General features: G+C 46.4%; 1 protein-coding gene and 1 pseudogene across 2 annotated transcripts; one reads left to right on the top strand and one right to left on the bottom strand.

The window, feature by feature from the left end:
• Nucleotides 1-1,975: 1,975 nt before the first annotated feature.
• On the bottom strand, nt 1,976-12,879 carry RDM1 (RAD52 motif containing 1). The gene is made up of 7 exons (XM_080922252.1): nt 12,782-12,879; nt 12,381-12,560; nt 10,495-10,617; nt 9,868-10,027; nt 7,064-7,162; nt 6,259-6,344; nt 1,976-3,412 (listed from the first exon to the last, which is right to left on the bottom strand). Exons 1-7 carry the CDS (start codon nt 12,875-12,877, stop codon nt 3,311-3,313), a joined length of 846 nt encoding a protein of 281 aa, XP_080778378.1. The 5' UTR covers nt 12,878-12,879; the 3' UTR covers nt 1,976-3,310.
• Nucleotides 12,880-13,162: 283 nt separating this feature from the next.
• LOC308426747 (protein mago nashi homolog) lies at nt 13,163-13,586 on the top strand (annotated as a pseudogene). The gene has a single exon. The product of its transcript is annotated as a protein mago nashi homolog (transcript).
• Nucleotides 13,587-18,201: the final 4,615 nt, after the last annotated feature.

The raw sequence follows: 18,201 nt of genomic DNA, 5'->3' as shown, positions 1-18,201 counted from the left end.
AACTCCTGGATGGAGTCTAGACAGAGTCTGATAAACACTGTGAGTATTTTCAGTACTGTGGAGTGACTGGAATTTTGTAGGTTCAGGGGCTAATTACTTTATTTGGGGCTGGTTTTAGCCTTCTGGAGGCAGCCATCTCATGCCTCACTCTGGATCTGAAGTAACACTTTGAGCATTGAGAATAAGTAAAAATATCTTAGAAGCTACTTAGTAGAACATAAGCTTCTATCAACCCAAGAGCTGAGATTGTCAACAGATGTATCTCGGCCCATCCTCCACCTCAACACATCTGCCTGTCTGGTATACCTACCAATGTATTTTAAAATTACCGTGATTTAGGTAGGGTAGTGATGGCACATGCCTTTAATCCCAGCACTTGGGAGAGGCAAGGGGTCTTGGGTTTAAGGCCAGACTGTTCTACAGAGCTAATTCCAAGACAGCCAGGGCTACCCAAAGAAACCCTGTCTCTAAAAACCCAGGGGGAAAATTGCCTTGATATAGGACTTTTTTTTTGTTCTATAAAGCTATCAAAAACCTTGAGAAACTTCTTCCACATAGGGATGTGGAATTTGGGGTAACCTAAATCTGTTCCTGGACCATGGTCACTCAAAATAGCTCAAGAACAAACCATCTCTTACTTTAAGGTGAGAACTGTGGATTTTACATCAACATTTCTAGTGTCAGCAGGCAACAGGGGGTCCCATGGGGACCAGGAGCGACTCGTGGGCAAGCCCCAATTAGCGTGGCCATGCAAACCTACAAGACAAGGCAGAACTCCTTCCAGGCCATCCTAGATCTGGTGAGCTTGAAGCACAGCCTTTCCCATCTCCAGAGTCTTTCCTGATAACCATCTTTGTTTCTATTTCTAAAAAAACGGTAAGAATGAATTTGAGACCTGCCTAGGCTATTACAGGTATGGGGTAGTTCAGAGATTCACTGGTCTGACCATGAATACAATTTTTTTTTTTAAACAGACAGTTCATTTATTTTGTCTTTTATAAAAACCCTTATGTGGTAGCCACAGCTGGAGCCTGGGTCCTCTAATCAGAGACTCTGGTGTGGGTGTTTACAAGATGATCAGTCAATTCCTGATAAGGAGACTGGTGAACACAGTTTCTTTCCAGAGGTCAGGGGGCAAGTAGCTCTAGGTCTTGGAGATGGCATCAAAGGTGGCCTTGGCAAAGTAGCCCAGGGTGGCAGTGCAGCAGTCATCTATACAGGCCATCATCAGAAGCTTCTTGGGCACAGGAGCAGAGACAATGCCAGTGCCTCTGGGGACAGGAATGAGACGCACCAGCACAGAGCCACAGAGCGGCCTGTCACCTTGCACGGGACAGTGTGGGACTTGCCAATCTTGTTCCCCCAGTAGCCTCTCCTCACAGAGATGATGGAAAGCTTGGCCAGGACGATGGCCCCTCAGATGGCAGTGGCAACCTCTTTGGAGCACTTAATGAGACCAACATGACCATTGTAGTCCGAGACAGCGACGGAAGCCTTGAACCTGATCTGCTGGCCAGCCCGGGTCTGCTTCTGCACTGGCATGATTTTCAGAACCTCATCCTTTAGAGATGCACCCAGGAAAAAGTCGATAATCTCAGACTCCTTAATGGACAGGGAGAACAGGTAGATCTCCTCCAAAGACTTGATCTTCATGTCCTTAACCAGGCGGCCCAGCTTGGTGACGGGGATCCACTCACTGTCTTCAGCTTTACCTCCACGAGCCCCGCGGCCTCGACCACGACCGACCGACCGCAGCCCCTAAGACCGCTGCCGAATCCTCAGCGGAAGCCGCGGCCTCCTAAGCCTGGGCCCCTGGGTCCTCCCGGCCCTCCCGCTGCACTGGCGTCATCAGCCATTTGGTGTTTTCCGGAAGAAGAAGAGGCCCATGAATACAATTTAACAAAGAGGTTTTTATTCATATATTGGTGTCAGGTCTCCTAAATGTGGCTCCACCCACAGCTGTCAAGGGTTTATAAACTCAAAGAACAAAAAGTTACATGTGGTCTGAGGTGTAAGGAGGAAGTCATCTTGAGCAAAACAAGCTTTTGTTTACAGAATCAGAAACATCAACTGTCCTTATGACCTTGCATAAAAAACAGTTTTGTTAAAACTGGGAATAAGACCTAGCTAGGAAACAGTGATGCATGCCTTTAATCCTAACATTTGGGAAGAAGGTTACAAAGTTTCCTAAAATGTGTATATTTGCTGGGAAGAGGCCTAGGAAAAAGAAGGGGCCTTCTGAAAAGAAGGCTCAGCAGTTGCTGCCATATGACCAGAGTTGGGTTCCCAGCCTCTCAGGTCAGCTCACAGCTGTTTAGGAATCCAGCTCAGGGGATCTGATGCCATCTTCTGGCTCCATGGACAGATACACACAAGATACATTTTTAAAAAGCTGCACCGATTTTTGTTGTTTTTTAAAAGATTTATATGTATGAGTGCTTTGCCTGCATCTATGTCTGTTTACTACATACATGTATGGTACTTACAGAAGGGGTGAGCCTCCATGTGGGTGCTGAGAATCGAACCCGGGTCCTTTGCAAGAACAAGTGCTCTTAACCACTGAGCCAACTCTCCAGGCCATAAGCAGCACTGTCGATAGTCAACTTGAATCCATTGGTCTGCAGTTGGACCTTAGCAGTTTTGGGACCCTCAGGAGCTGAGTCAGTTAGCAGGGCACATTCTGCAGTGGAACAGCCAGCTGACCCGATTCAGGGTGTAGCTCCCCAGAGGAACTGGTATCCTGGATTAAAAGTAGACTGTTGTGAACTCCTTAGATGGGGCAAACATGTAGGAGAGAAGAGTGGATCCAAGATACTCAAAGAGCAGGGTGGCCAAAGACAAGAGCCAATTCTGACTGACACATTGTGTGTGTCTGTGTGTACATGTGTGCACACACACAAAAACACACTGACTAACATAAAACACAGCCAGGTGCTGTTTCTCCTTAGGGAAATCCACTTTCTCCTTGAGGCTCACGGGACAAAGTAGATTAAGCTGGACCTTCAAGACATAGCCTCACTAGTGGACTGTAAACCTGAAGTCAGGGATCCAAACCACACACTATTTACAAGACATCTTTTTAGGAAACCTTTATTATGATGGGACGCAGTTCCATTCTATATGGGGAACCTCTTCCCACCATAGTGACAAGGCTCAAGCCTTCTTTAGACCTCTCCCAAGATGTCCTCCTACATAGCCCAGCAAGATCTAGGCCTCACACTTGGGTGTTCAGAATACCAGCAACCCACTAATTGAGAATGCAGAACTTCCTGTCAAAGTCACACGGCAGGTCCTCAGACAGTTTGAGCTGCTAGTGCAGTTCACACAGCTTCAGGTCTTCTTCCTCCAGGCTGAAATCCGAGAGAAATTCTTCCTCCCTTTGGCTGGACTGACTGGAAGGATAGCAGCCAACCTGCAAGATGAAGGCCCATCAGGATGGCGGGAGAACACAGGCTGTGGTTGCTCCTGTCACTGTCCCTCTTGCCCCTCACCGTCAGGGATCGAGTTTCCTCACTCACAGCTGAGAATTGGGGAAACACCTGCACCCCACCTTCACTCGAAGGCATAGCTACACCTCACAAGAGATTCTGCTCACACACTGACATGCAGAAGTTAACTAGCTGACCTCCTTCAGAGCCGATTTTATAATCTGCATTGTGATTTGCAAAACAAACAAAAAAAGCCTTCCTTCATCTTGGGGCTGGAGATATGGCTCAGCAGTCAAGAGCATGTACTGTCCTTCCAAAGGATCTGAGTTCAATTCCCAAGTCCCACCTGTAACTCTAGCTTCAAGGATCTGATGCCTCTGGCTTCCTAGGACATCTCCACTCATGTGCACATAACTACATATACCAGTGTCCTGACATGGCGGGACATAGTGGAGATTTAAAAATGGAACTTATTTTAATAGTCCACTCATCTATGGGTGAATCTACAGCTGACTTCCTTCCTCTCATATTCAGAGAGCCAGAATTATATCTATTTTTAATATACATATAACTTATTTTATGTCCACTGGTGTTTTGCCTGCATGTATGTCTGTGTGAGGGTTTAGGCAGCCCTGGAACTGGGGTTACAAACAGGTATGAGCTGCCATGTGGGTGCTGGGAATTGAACCTGAGTCCTAGGGAAGAGCAGCTAATGCTCTTAGCCACTGAGCCATCTCTCCAGCCTCAGGCTGGACTTGTTTTAGAGACAGAGTCTCACTGTGTAGTCCTGGCTGGCTTGGAACTGGTTATGTATGTAGACTGGCCTGGCCTAGCCTCAAACTCAGAGACCCACCTGCCTCTGAGTATTGAAATTGAATGTGTGCTCTACCACACAGGGCAAAAACTGGACTTTTTCAAAGTATGAAAAATTTCACTAGGTAGTGTGTGCCTAATGTCTTAGTCACTGTTCTATCGCTGTGAAGAGACACCAAGGCAGCTCTTAGAGAAGAAGGGATTTGATCCTGGCCTGCTTACGGTTCTAGAGAGCTAGCTCATTATCACGGCAGGGACCAGGGTGACATACAAGGCAGGCAGGGTGCTACAGAAGTAGCCAAGAACTATATTCTGATCCACAAATAAGCAGGCAGAACGAGACACTGGGCCTGCTGTTGGCTTTTGAAGCTCCAAGTCCAATCCCAGGTACATTCTTTCTCCAACAAGTCACACTTCCTAATCCTTAAGGGTTAGGGGACTACACAAGTAGATATATGAGCCTATGGGGGCCGTTATCATTCCAACTACCACCCAGTACACATGAGGCACTAAGCCATGTTTGTCAGTACACACCTGTAAGTCCAACATTCTGAAGGCGATAGTATGGGAACCAAAGTTCAAAGCCAGCTACTTAAGTTCTAGGCTATTTAAGACCCTGCCTCAAAAAAAAAACAAACACTGTTGGGCATAGCCTTTTTTCCCAGCACTGGGAGCAAATTCAGAGGGATCTCTGTGAGTTCTAGGCTAACATGATCTGCATAGTGAATTCCAGGACAGTCATAGCTACATATCGAGACTCTGTCTCAGAAAAAAACAAAGACAAACAAGCAAACAAACAAATCCTAAAACAGAGATCCTATCAGCCATAATTTAGTAGAAAAGTCTTACCAGTATGGTTCTACTACCCACCTCACAAACATTCACAAAACCTGTCAAAAATCCACAGTATATGGCCATCAGCGTCAGTGGGTAAAGAAACTTGCCACACAAGACTGGCAGGTGCAGCCAGAGGAATCCAAGTAAAAGGACTATAGGGGGAAATGACTCCACCAAGTAGTCTGCTGATATCTACATGTTCAACGCACACTCGAGCACACATGCGCACACACACAGAGAAGGGTGCTAGACAAAAGAGAAGCAGACAGCACAGCACAGGGCCTACCAGCCTAACTGCAGTAGGGCAGTCTGCTCTAACCTCTCCAGAGATACCTTGCTAAACAAACTTCTGTTTACAATGTGTCTCAGCTGAATTCCTTCCAGCAAGATCAGAAACATTTGCCCAGAAAATGTTTAAGCTGAACTAAATCCCTGCTTCTCTGGGGATGAACTTTACCCAGATGAACTCTATCTCTCCAAACCAAACTACTTCAAACCTCTGGTTGTGTTAAGTAATCAAAAAATTCCCCAAGTGTCACGCCTATAGCACAAATACACATTGCAGTCCCACCCTTTTAAAGGTATCTTTTCTCTCTTTTTAAAAAAAATATTACTACACACACACACACACACACACATATGTACATTGCAGCTGTCCTCAGACACACCAGAAGAGGGCATCAGATCTCATTATAGATGGTTATGAGCCACCATGTGGTTGCCGGGAATTGAACTCAGGACCTCTGGAAGAGCAGTCAATGTTCTTAACTGCTGAGCCAGCCCTAAAGATATTTTCTACGTAATAAATAGTGATTTTTTAAAATGACTTTGGCAATTTATTCTCTGTTTAAAACCTTTCGCATAACTGATTTATAGGAAAGTCTTTGGCAAAAATCACCTTCTGGAGAGAGGCTGGAATGCAGGGTTTAGATAATGCACTGTATCAGAAAGAGAAGAGCTTCTGGCCATAGCACATCAAAGAACTAACTGCCCAGTTCTTTGTACTCTCAGGATCCTTTGAAAAAGTTCTAGAAAGATCTCTTAAACCACTGAGGCATGTCCCCAACCCAAATCTGAAGTTCTTTAAGAATGCTACACAGTGCAGTCTTCCAGATCCTGCTGGCTGCTTCGGTCTAGGCTACCTCAGCTATGGAAACCTCAGGCTTTGGTCACCACGTACCTGGATTATACTCTGCAGTTCTTCTTCACTTCTGGCATCTAGATCTTCTTCCGTGGGTCTGTACTCCACCGCGATCCTGCCGCTTTCTGAGAGAAAGAGGAGAAACTCAGAGTTGTTCACATTCTCAAACTTCCCACGTCCAAACTCACACCAGTGAGCACTTACTGTTTCTAAAACCTAAAGAAAAGATAGTTCTAGAAATGTTGCATCCCACACTGCAGTTATTAACAGAACCATCTACTTAAAGAGTACAGGTCAGGCATGGTGGTGTACCCAGGACCACAGGCAGGAGGGTCTCTGTGAATTGGAGGCTAGCCTGGTCTACATAGTGAGCTACAGGCCCTACCTCAAAAAAAAAAAAAAAAAAAAAAAAAAAAAAAAAAAAAGGTATGAGATAGCAAATATGTTTAGTTTAGACAATTTTGGTATCTTAGAGGCAGGATTAAGGTGATAATAAGAAACTGGATATTTCAAAAAATGTTCAAATGGCTGAAGACCAAGAAGTAAGCGGCAGGCAAAGCAAATTCAAACCAGGAATGAAAGTCCTGGATTAGAAGCAAGAGGAAGACAGTCGTCTTTTCTTTTTTTCTTTCTTTTTGAGACGAGGCGTCTCTGTGTAGCCCTGGCTGTCCTAGAACTCACTCTGAATACCTGGCTGGAATTGAACTCAGGGATCCACCTGCCTCTGCCTTCCCCAGTGCTGGAATTAAAGGCATGTATCACCACCAGCTGGCAGGATTAATCTTTTAAAATAACTTTCTGCTCACTGAGACTCAAGCACAAAGGACAATCAGGAAACACTCACCTAGAACCACTATGGTCAGCCTCTGGAAGGCATCGGATAAAGCTGCCTGGAAGGCGAGCTTCTGTGCTGTCTTCCTCTTCGTTAGAAACGACGGCTGTCCTGGGTCCAATCAAACAGAAAGATTGCAAATACCTGAATGGGGGCTGATGAGGGCTCAGTGTTTGCTGTAGAAGCTGTTTGGATACAGTGCCATTAACAGCTTGGGCATTACCCTGTACATGTCTGCAGCCCCAACAGTGAGTCAGGCTGAGACAGTGAGCCTGTTATTATCTTCCAGGCCCATGCACTACGTGTTAACACACACACACACTTACATATACTACACACAAATATAACAAACACAAAATCAACCACAAAGTTGTGTGGGCAAGGAAGAGATGCTCTCTCCCACCCTCACCCCTTGCTACCTCCGGAGTACAGAGCTGGCCCTGGGGTCATGAGGATGGAAGAGCTGACCCAGCCCCTCACCTGCTGCAGTACTCAGAAGAGCAGGGCCCTGCACCTTGCCTTGGCAGCACAATAGAGCTGGCCCTGATGGCATGGGTGAAGATGAGCCAGCACCAAAGGCAGGAAAGCAGAGCTAGCTTACTCTGCCCCTTGCTGGTCACACTAGTGGTGTGGGTGCAGAAGAGCTGTCAGGCTGACCAACTAAGATACCTCTCAGGCCCAAATCCAAGGCTTTGAGTTGGCCCATTACAACATCTACCCCATCTGTGAACTGCTGAGGCACTTGAAGGAGCTGGTCTGGCAGATCCAAAGCTACAGGGTCTCTGAGGAGTCCCAGTGAGCTTCCAGTATTGATAGTGTAGCAGAAGCCCGAGGCCTCAAACCTGATCAATGCCTCTTTGCAATGAACATTTGCAAGCAAAGAAATGTTTTTTTTTTTTTTTTTTTTTTTTTTTTTTTTGTAGACTGTGGGACACACTATGACACCCTATGTAGATTGTCCTGAAGCTGTTTGTATTTTAATGTTAATTCCACTTCCCCTAGAAGGGCAGCCTCAGCAGCCTAGTTGCAAGACTCCAACTGAACCTTCCCATTTTAATTAGGAAAATAAAGAAAAGCCAGTGACTGGGTAGGGTGAGGTAGGTGGAGAGAGGGAAGTCTAAGAGGTCAGAGGTCAGGAGGCTGTGGAGATGAGAGGATGGAGGGGGAAGGTCGTCACAACCTGGAGCTTCCCAAGGACCAGCTAGACTCAGGTAGGATTTATTGGGATTAAAAAGCTATGAATATTAAGGATTTTACAGGTCTAATATCTCGTATAGAAGGGCAGTTTGTATCTGTCTATTTGATGCAATCTTGTTGTGTAGAGGGTTTGTGGATTGAGAGTTGAATATATAAACCTGTATGAAAAGCTATCATGCTGTAGAGTTGTGATTGTGGGATTCTGAAGTAGAGAAATACCCTGGGACAGAGGCAGAGAATAGGCGGTAGAAAACGGCCAGGGAAGGGAGTTTTGCACAGACAAGTTGGGCCGTGTTGGCAGCTCAGACCAGGCGCCAGAGGCTCGCACGGCTCCAAACTAAAATCGCGCCTGAGGAGTGAGACCTCAGGGCTGGTAAAGAGATAAACCAGTTATTTTTTAATATTTACTGCAACAACCCTACAGCTTCCACAATGAGATTTTTTTTTTTATCTATTGGAGGAGAGGTTGCAAGAGTGAAGGGCAGGAATGAGATGGGTGGAATTAGGGCTCAAGATGTGAAATTTATAAAGAACCAATAAAAGTTTTTTTTTTTAAGTAAATATTTAAACAGATAACAACAGACCTTTGTTTTAAAAGGAAGCACATTCGTGGGTCATTCTTAGACCATTATTTGAGCAGCTAACAGAATGCAGGAGCTGGTGTAAGGTCCAGCACGAGAGGGCGCATTATTGTATAGGCCCAGTGTATTCTGAAGTTCCTTCTATTATAGTCGTGGGATTCAAGCGAGGAACAGGTACAAATCTCATCTCACTGCCAAACTTCAACTGACAGGCAGAAGCTACTACACCCTGCAGACCCCATCTGCTGTGGCTCAGGGCCAGAATCATACTGAGCAAGGGTAGGTGATGGAACAGGGTTGGATGTGGAACAGGGTCTGGTGATGAACCCATAATTACTGACTCAGAAACCTTGGGAGCCTACTCCACCCCACCACTTACACCATTGCCTCTGACTTGGACTCCTCCAGCTGAGGATCATGGAGTCTAGGAAAAGAAACCTCAGCATAAACTGGAGTATCCATTCACAATAACCCTTTTATCTGTTCAAGCCATTCCATTAGCAGGCAAAGGACTGAGTGTCTATACAAAAGTTTATGGCAATGTTTAGATAACAGTAAATGAGGAGTATGTATGTCTGTTCCTCTGTGTACACAAGAGAGGCATCAGAGCTTACTGGATCTGCTGACAGGTGTTCGAGCCATCTGAACTGAGTGCTGCATAAAATTCAGGTCCTGTACAACAAAAGTGCAGGCTTACATACTGAGCCATTTCTCCCGTCCTAGAGCAGGGCTTTGCTGAGATAATCGAAGACTAAATGACTCTGGCCAACTATTTTAACCTAAAGCACATCCTTAACCAAAAACTGAAGACAGTGTTTCTGGCCTCCCCTAAGCGTCTGGGCAGGAGAACGGTTCTGTTGTAAATGAAAGAGTTTGTCAGGCATGCGATTAAGGTGAAAGTCTATTACAAGGCATAACAATTCTGCCTAAGACTGGGCTAGTAGCTGACAAAAAGTGAAGAGACAAAAGAAAAGACAGAGAGACAGACAGGCCGGTGACATATCCAATCCTGCCACCCTCCCTGAGCCAAGAACAGACCTTCCTCCATCTGGTGCAGAGGTTCCTCAGAGATGCCAACTCCAGGACTCTTGCATCCGTAGGAGGGCAGCACCACCTCTACAGCACAGAAGAACTGGGTGTTCTGCTTCTGAGTGGGCACAGCAAGGGCTGCATCATCCAATCCAGAGAGCGCCTGCAGCTGGGAGGGGGTGGATTTAAGTCCTAGGATTTCTTTATCTCTGAGAACCAAGCCTGAAGCTTTGCTCCTGCAAGGCAAGCTCTCCCCTACTCAGCCCGAGCTCATCATCTGAGAATCTAATAGAGAAAGAAAAAACTAACTCCTAAATACCTGCTACCATCTGGAGCACACAAATAGCTTCAAGAGCAAGTAAGATTTGTAAAGGAATGCTACTCTACTTCAGGTAACCACGTCTTAGTAAACACAAACACTGGAGAAACTATGGACTCCATTCACCAGTGAGCTGGGATGAGCATTCCTGACTCTCAAGGCTGTATTAGGTCTAACACATAGATTTATTCTTGCCATTATCCTTACCATAGCTGACCCTGACATGTCCTCCCCAGAGCTCAGTTCAACCCTCCCTGAAGTCTAGGATTATAATGTGCATGGGAGAGTGTGGTTAGTTAAAAATATGCAAGGTTTACCTTGATGATCCTTTTTGACCATCCATTGAAGCCAAAGTAGTAATTTGCCAGTTCCTGGCATCGTGAGCTGTTCAAGGCATAGGGCTGATGTTGCAGTGCCTTATGTCTGGTGCCAAGACGAACCTGCAGTCCAGAGAGAGAAAAAAAGAGGCAGAACAACCGGTAAAGGGCTTATTTAGTATCCATGAAAACTTAAATTCAATTCCAGGACAGGATAAGCAGAGCATGAGACCTATTTTCCCAGCAGTCAGGTGGAGGCAGGAAGATCAGAAGTTCAAAGTCATCTTTCTCTAGTCATAGCCAGTGCAAGGCTAACCTGTGCTTACAACTGCACCTTAATAGCTGAGCAATTAATGTTCTATCTTTACTGTTTATGCTAATCTGGCTACCTCCCAGCCCTATCCCATGATACCTGCATATTATTACTGATCAGGCTCTTGAGACCCCTTCATAGCTCCAATTCCTCCATCTACCTGATGATCTAAACTTTCTTTCTCTCTTTCCTTCCTATGGTTGGTGGATGTACCAACCCATTCTTTATCCTGCTCAGCCACTGGGTGATCAGCATTTATTGAGAAGGCAAAGAACGGTAAGAATTCTTTCCATAAACTTGAGACAGGACATTCTCGGTATAAGCACTACAATGTGTGTCCAGATTGAAACAAGATATGAAGGCAGAGAAATCAGCATTTGAGTAACACAAGGATAGACTTTACACAGTGCACAAAAGCATTATTCTTACACTGTGTTACCAAGACCTGTCTCAACAACCAAAACCAAAGTGTTCTTGAGTAGCTGAATTGCATACCTGGATGTTACCTTGGATAAACCTGCCACAGTTCTTGTTGGCAACTACTTTTCTTCATGTTTGTCCCAACTAGTTTTATGTCAACTTGACATAAGCTAGAGTCTTCTGAAAGGAGGGAACCCCAACTGAGAAAATGTCTCCATAAGATGAAGTTACAACATTCTGTGAGTGGTGGTGAACAAGATGGTTCGGCTGTTAAGAGCACTGACCACTCTTCCAGAAGTCCTGAGTTCAACTCCCAGCAACCCCATGGTGGCTTACAACCATATATAATGGGATCTGATACCCTCTTCTGGTGTGTCTGAAGACAGCTACAGTGTACTCACATACATAAAATAAATTAAAAAAATTAAAAAGTCATTAAAGGATCACTGACAGGCAAACAACTTCAGTACTTGGAAGTGGATGATAAGATAGTAAAGGTTTTGAACCCTGTATGGAAGTAGAGATAGTACATGTGGGGTTACTGGAGCTCTCAGATTCAATCAAGGGTCAATGGAGGAGAACAGCAATATAAACATGAAGAAGCATGGAGGTCAGCAAGCAAGTAGGCATATCAAAAGCAGCCAATCAGAAACTGAAAGGGCAGGTGGTGGAATTGACAAACAGTGAGAATACTGCCCTGAAGCTCTGGGGAAAGTTAAACGGGTTTGAGGTTAATATGGAATGGCTACAATGTATTCAAGGATGCTTTCTCCACCTCAGGGACGTGTAGGAAGTTTTGTTTTATAAAGATGACCATAAAGCATCCATTACGTTAATACTGGCAGTTTGTCAAACGCACACATTTTAAATCTAAATAATATAGAAAATGTCTATGAATGTTTCTTAAATGTAAAGGCCACATATGACATGGGGTTTTCATTGGAACACTTGGGTTTGACCACAGCTACTCTCATGATAAAGCTTTTATCACCTAACCATCCAGAGTTGGGGTTTCTTCACCTAGGAGAGCCTGGGGCCAAAGACTCAGTGAAACCGCATCTGGAAGCACTGTGTGAACCAGGGAGTCACACAAACTCTAGCTTACTCACTGCAGAACTTGGAACTTTACCCAGAATTCTGCATTTGCACACACCTTCACTGGTGATGTCTGAAAAAGGTGCTTTCCGTCGCATGCCTTTTGGGCTCTCTGCGCATCCCTCGAAGAGTAAAACTTGATGACGGCGTAGAAACCAGGACCGGCCACTGCAGCGTTCGGGAAGACTCGGACTGAATACAGAAGGCCAAACTGGGAGAACACTGTGAACAGAGAATGCTGTGGGAGGCCCACGAGTGAGCGCTGATCCCCCCTCGACCCACGCCAAACCTAGATCCCGCCCTTCTCCACGAACGCAAGGCTTCTTCTTGAGAGAAGACAAGCGCGGGTAGCTAAGGGTGCCCCGCTGGCTCCCTGGACCTCTGCGCCCCTCCCTCAGCGCGAGCCCTCGCCTCCGGTGCCCCGGTTACCCCTCCCTCATCTCCCGTGCAGCCCCTCACACTTAAGGTCTCGGCTGGGGGACCAGCGCTCAACTCCCACACCAACAAAACTTTGTTGCTCTGGGTGGGAACTACGAAAGAGATTAACTCCGCCATAGTAAAACTACTGCGCCTGCGCAAGCAACTACCGCGAAACTTAAAGCCTAGGAACAGGGGGCGGGCGCAAACAAACAAAGGGCGGGGCCAAGCCGCCAGGATTTCTTCAAATTAAGTACTTCTATTGGTCCCGGTGCCAAGGTCTTGATATAATATTAAGGCGCGTCTGCTCACATCCGGGGCGTTAAATGAGTTTTTGTGATTATGCCAGTGTGGGACGCAGACCGCAGGCTGTGATAGTGTCATCTGCTCCTGAAGTTCGGTCTTGCTTGTTTCTTGCAAGGCATGGAGAGTGACTTTTTCTACGTTACTACGTGGGTCACAAAGGCAAGTTCGGTCATGAGTTCCTGGAGTTTGAATTCCGACCTGACGGTAAACTGCGATATGCCAACAACAGCAATTACAAAACGACGTCATGATCAGGAAAGAGGCTTATGTACATAAAAGTGTGATGGAAGAATTCAAGAGAATTATTGATGACAGTGAAATCACCAAAGAAGATGATGATGCTCTGTGGCCCCCAGCTGATCGAGTGGGCCTGCAGGAGCTTGAAATTGTCATCGGAGATGAACACATTTACATCAAAAATTGGCTCCCTTATTGATGTCAACCAGTCTAGGGATCCAGAGTGTTTAACTATCTTGTCCTGGACCTTAAGATTCTAATCTTGAGTTTTACTGGATTACATCTCAAAATTAAGCTAATCTAGATTGGATATTGTGGACACAAGGCAGGTGAGAGGCCTTGGTTACTGTAATTAGGAACACTTCTGCATATTGTACCAATTTTTAACAAACAATAAATGGCTAACGACTTTGCGTCCACAGGCTTTTAAGATAGCCTCCTCAAATCATCTAAGGAAGATTTTGTTTCCCATAACCAGAACTTTAAACATGGACGCCTGAAGAAAAAAAGCTACCAGTTCCAATACCGCAAGCAAAACACATACTTCTAACTTTTTAGACAGTCTTTATTCCCCCGAGGGGGTGCACCGTTCCTGGAGGTACTGCAATACCAGGTCGATGCGTGGAGTGGACGGAGCAAGCTCCTATTCCAACTCCTGGTTCCAAAAATCCATTTAATATATTGTCCTCGGATAGAGGACGTATCAGATATTAAACTGATAAGAACAGATACTACACTTGATCTTAGCCAAAAGGCCGAGAAGCGATGCTTTCCTGCTGCCGCACGCCCGCTACACTCACCAGTGGACACACCTTCAACTCACGGTCACCAACACTCGCGTGCCCACAAACACGCGCCCAGCATCCACCTTCCTCTTATATCCTGTCCACTGATCACCTTTACGCCAGAAAAGTCTGAAGGATAGAAGGAGGCTAAGAAATTTTTGTTGCCGATTTTTCTTCGCTCCCAGAGTTCCGTAGAGCATTTATTTGCATGTCCCGCCCAAGCGCGGCGGAAGCCGGAACCGCTTTTTCCGCTTCTGCGCTGTAGAGCGGTGCCTGATCGCTGAGCATTGTGTTGACTTGTCTCTGTGGTTCTTTTAAGATTCTACTTCGCAGTCTTTCAGACAAAGAGTTGACCACACCCGCCGCAAAAGGTTCTTGGAAGGATCCTTGAGAAAAGGATCTGATGTACTTTCTCAAGGGGACACTAGGCATTGGTCAGCTAGGAACTCCATCGTCACTGTCTTAGTTAGGGTTTTATTGCTGTGAACAGACACCATGACCAAGGCAAGTCTTATAAATAAAAACATTTAATTGAGGCAGGCTTACAGGTTCAGAGGTTCAGTCCAGTAACAAGGTAGAAAAGCATGGCAGCATCCAGGTAGGCATGGTGCAGAAGGAGTTGAGAGCTCTACATCTTCATCCAAAGGAAGCCAGGAACCGACTGAGCATCCTCAGGCAGCTAGGAGGAGTGTCTCCAAGCCCATCCCCAGAGTGACACACTTCCTCCAACAAAGCCACACCGTCTACTAGTGCCACTCCCTGAGGCCAAGCATATGCAAACCATCACAGCCATATTCTATTTCATAACATACATTATCTAAAAGCATCTCACTGTTTCTGTTTTGAGGTAGGGGCATCTCATTCTATAAGTTAGGAGAGGACTCAGGTTCGATTCTCAGCACCCAATGGTGGCTCACAACTATATTTGACCTTAGTTCCAGGGGAGCCAACAGGCACATCCAAGATGTACATACATCCATGCATGTGGGAAAAAGTATTTATACACATAAGTAAATGTAAGGGGGAAAAAGACAAAAGAAGTAAATAAAATTTACACAGCTCAGGAAGTAAAAGCTTTGGAAACATACAGGAGGATGTTTCCAACCTTATGTGAGCAGTAACTGTTACTTAGCAGAAGAGACTTTCACAGTTAGCCCAGCTACCTGTGAGTTATTTCAGAGAGCTCCAAGAATGCCGATACCAGGAAGCTGGGCTTCTTGGCCATGCATCATGTTCTTAGAAGTAACTACCTTGCTCCTGTAAGCAACCCCAATAAACTCACCTGTTCACCAAGCTAGACTTGGGTGGAATAATTTCTTTAGTATGTGGTCAATGCCTTTTCTGTGATGAAAGAGAGCTTTGTTCACATCTCCCCCAGACAATGTCACACACTGCTGATGAGACAGGCTGACTCCATGACAGGCTTCAAATTGGCAGTCTAGGAGACTAGGCCTAAGAACTGGGTAAGTCAGTTACTAGAAAAAAAATCCCAGGCTTCAGGCAGCTACTCAGAAACTATCTTGCCATTAGAAGCTGCCCAGCCACCTGGCCTGAAGCAAGGACAGTGGTTCAGCAAGTTTCCAAACCTCCCCAATAACAATTTCCAGCCCCCACCCTGTAACAGAATGCCCCTGGAGATAGACTAAGATAAAGGTCACCTGCACCAGAATCCCCTAATGTGCTTGAAATCTGGCTTTCAAGGTCACTTGGTTGTCTCTATCTTCGTAAGGGAAGACCCCAGTGTGCTGGACTTCTGCAGAATAAAACACTCTTTGCGTTTACATACTATTTAAGTCTGAGTGTTATTCTTTGGTGAATCATGGACCCTTACACTACTCTCTTAAGTGCCGAGATAGCCTACAAGGACTCACAGTACAGAATTTGCTGAAAGAGGCAGAGAGAAATTTTAACAAGCGAGAGACCCCGGAGGAAAAGGAAGATAGAGTACATAGGGAGAAAGAAGAGAGAGACAGAAAGCGAAACCGAGAATTGAGCCGATTGCTGGCCACCATAGTACAGAGTAAAGAAGGAAAGGGAGTCAGGTTGGGAGAGTGAAAGGGGCCAAGACTAGACAAGGATCAGTGTGCTTACTGCAAGGAAAAAGGACATTGGGCTAAAGATTTCCCCAAGAAACCTCTGGGGCCCCGCCGATTGTGGCCTCAGACCTCCCTCCTAACCCTGGATGAAGACTAGGGAGGTCAGGGCCAGGAGTTCCCCCCCCCCCAGCCCAGGATAACTCTTCGAGTTGGGGGGCAGCCCGTCACCTTTCTAGTAGACACTGGAGCCCAGCACTCAGTCCTTACTCAAACACCTGGACAACTGAGTGACCAGACAGCCTGGGTGCAAGGAGCAACGGGCAGCAAGACCTACCGATCGACCACAGACCGGAAGGTAGAACTGGCAACTGGTAAGGTGACTCACTCTTTTGTACATGTTCCTGACTGCCCTTATCCACTACTAGGCAGATATCTTCTCACTAAACTGTGTGCTCAGATCCGCTTTGAGAGAGGAGTCAAAAATAACAGGCCCTGAAGGGGCCCCACTCCAGGTCCTCACTTTAAAATTAGAAGATGAATATGAGATCTTTGAGATCTTACAACCTAAACCAGATGAGCCAAAATGCCCGGAGATGGACATTTGGGTTAAAAGATTTCCCCAAGCTTGTGTGGGACAGGAGGCATGGGACTTGCAAACCAACAGGCCCCCTTGGTCATTGAATTAAAAGCGGCAGCGACACCAGTCTCCATTAAACAATATCCCATGTCACATGAGGCACATCAAGGAATAAGGCCCCACATAAAGAGACTTTTGGACCAAGGCATCCTGGTCCCTTGCCGGTCCCCTTGGAACACTCCCCTCCTTCCTGTAAAGAAACCAGGGACAGGTGACTACCGACCGGTGCAGGACTTGAGAGAAGTAAACAAAAGGGTAGAGGACATCGATCCAACGGTCCCCAACCCCTACAACCTGCTCAGCACCCTGCCTCCTACTCATATTTGGTATACAGTTCTAGACTTGAAAGATGCCTTCTTTTGCCTTCGCCTGAGTCCTCAGAGTCAGCCTATATTTGCCTTCGAACGGAAGGACCCTGAGCTAGGAATCTCAGGCCAACTCACCTGGACTAGGCTACCCCAGGGTTTCAAAAACAGCCCCACTCTTTTCGATGAAGCTTTACACCGGGATCTCGCTGACTTTCAGGTCCAACACCCTTCCCATATACTCCTGCAGTATGTAGATGACCTTCTTTTGGCAGCGCCATCTGAGCTAGAGTTCCACTGAGGCACTGAATCCCTTTTACAAACTTTGGGATGCCTAGGCTATCGGGCCTTGGCCAAAAAGGCTCAGATATGCCAGACTCAAGTAATATACCTAGGATACCAGCTGAGGGATGGGCAGAGGTGGCTAACCCAGGCCCGGAAACAGAAGGTGGCAGGGATCCCAGTCCCAAAGAATCCCCGACAGTTAAGAGAGTTTTCTGGGGACAGCAGGGTTCTGCTGCCTCTGGATTCCCGGATTTGCTGAGATGGCGGCCCCCTTGTACCTGCTCACTAAATCAGGAACCTCATTCCAGTGGGGTGCCGAGCAACAGAAAGCTTTCAAAGACATTAAACAAGCCCTATTATCCTCACCTGCTTTGGGGCTCCCAGATCTTACCAAACCTTTTGAGTTATTTGTGGATGAGAGGCAAGGAGATGCCAAGGGAGTGCTCACCCAAAAGCTGGGACCATGGAGATGCCCAGTGGCGTATCTGTCCAAGAAATTGGACGCGGTGGCCTTGGGCTGGCCCCCTTGCCTAAGGATGGTGGCAGCTATTGCTGTGTTGATCAAAGATGCTAGCAAACTGACCTTGGGACAGCCACTCACCGTTCTAGCGCCCCATGCTGTGGAGGCCTTGGTAAAGCAACCTCCTGACTGCTGGCTCTCCAATGCCCACATGACCCACTACCAGACTCTGCTGCTGAATGCAGATCGTGTACAATTCGGGCCAGTAGTTGCTGTGAACCTGGCCACTCTGCTCCCAACATCTGAGGACGCCGACCCGCATGACTGCCTGCAGATCCTAGCGGAGATCCACGGAACTAGACCAGACCTCACAGATCAACCTCTGCAAGACTCCGACTACACCTGGCTCAC

Source organism: Micromys minutus (genome assembly GCF_963924665.1).
Source record: "Micromys minutus genome assembly, chromosome: 10".
NCBI classification, from domain to species: domain Eukaryota; kingdom Metazoa; phylum Chordata; class Mammalia; order Rodentia; family Muridae; genus Micromys; species Micromys minutus.
This window is presented reverse-complemented; position numbering and strand designations above follow the sequence as displayed.

Excerpts from the sequence above, each read along its gene's own strand:
- RDM1 (XM_080922252.1), bottom strand. The coding sequence starts at position 12,877 with ATGGCGGAGTTAATCTCTTTCGTAGTTCCCACCCAGAGCAACAAAGTT. Across the intron at positions 12,561-12,781 it reads CCCCAGCCGAGACCTTAAGT|CATTCTCTGTTCACAGTGTT; the intron begins GTGAGGGGCTGC and ends GGCCTCCCACAG. Across the intron at positions 7,163-9,867 it reads TCTGCACCAGATGGAGGAAG|GACAGCCGTCGTTTCTAACG; the intron begins GTCTGTTCTTGG and ends GATTGGACCCAG.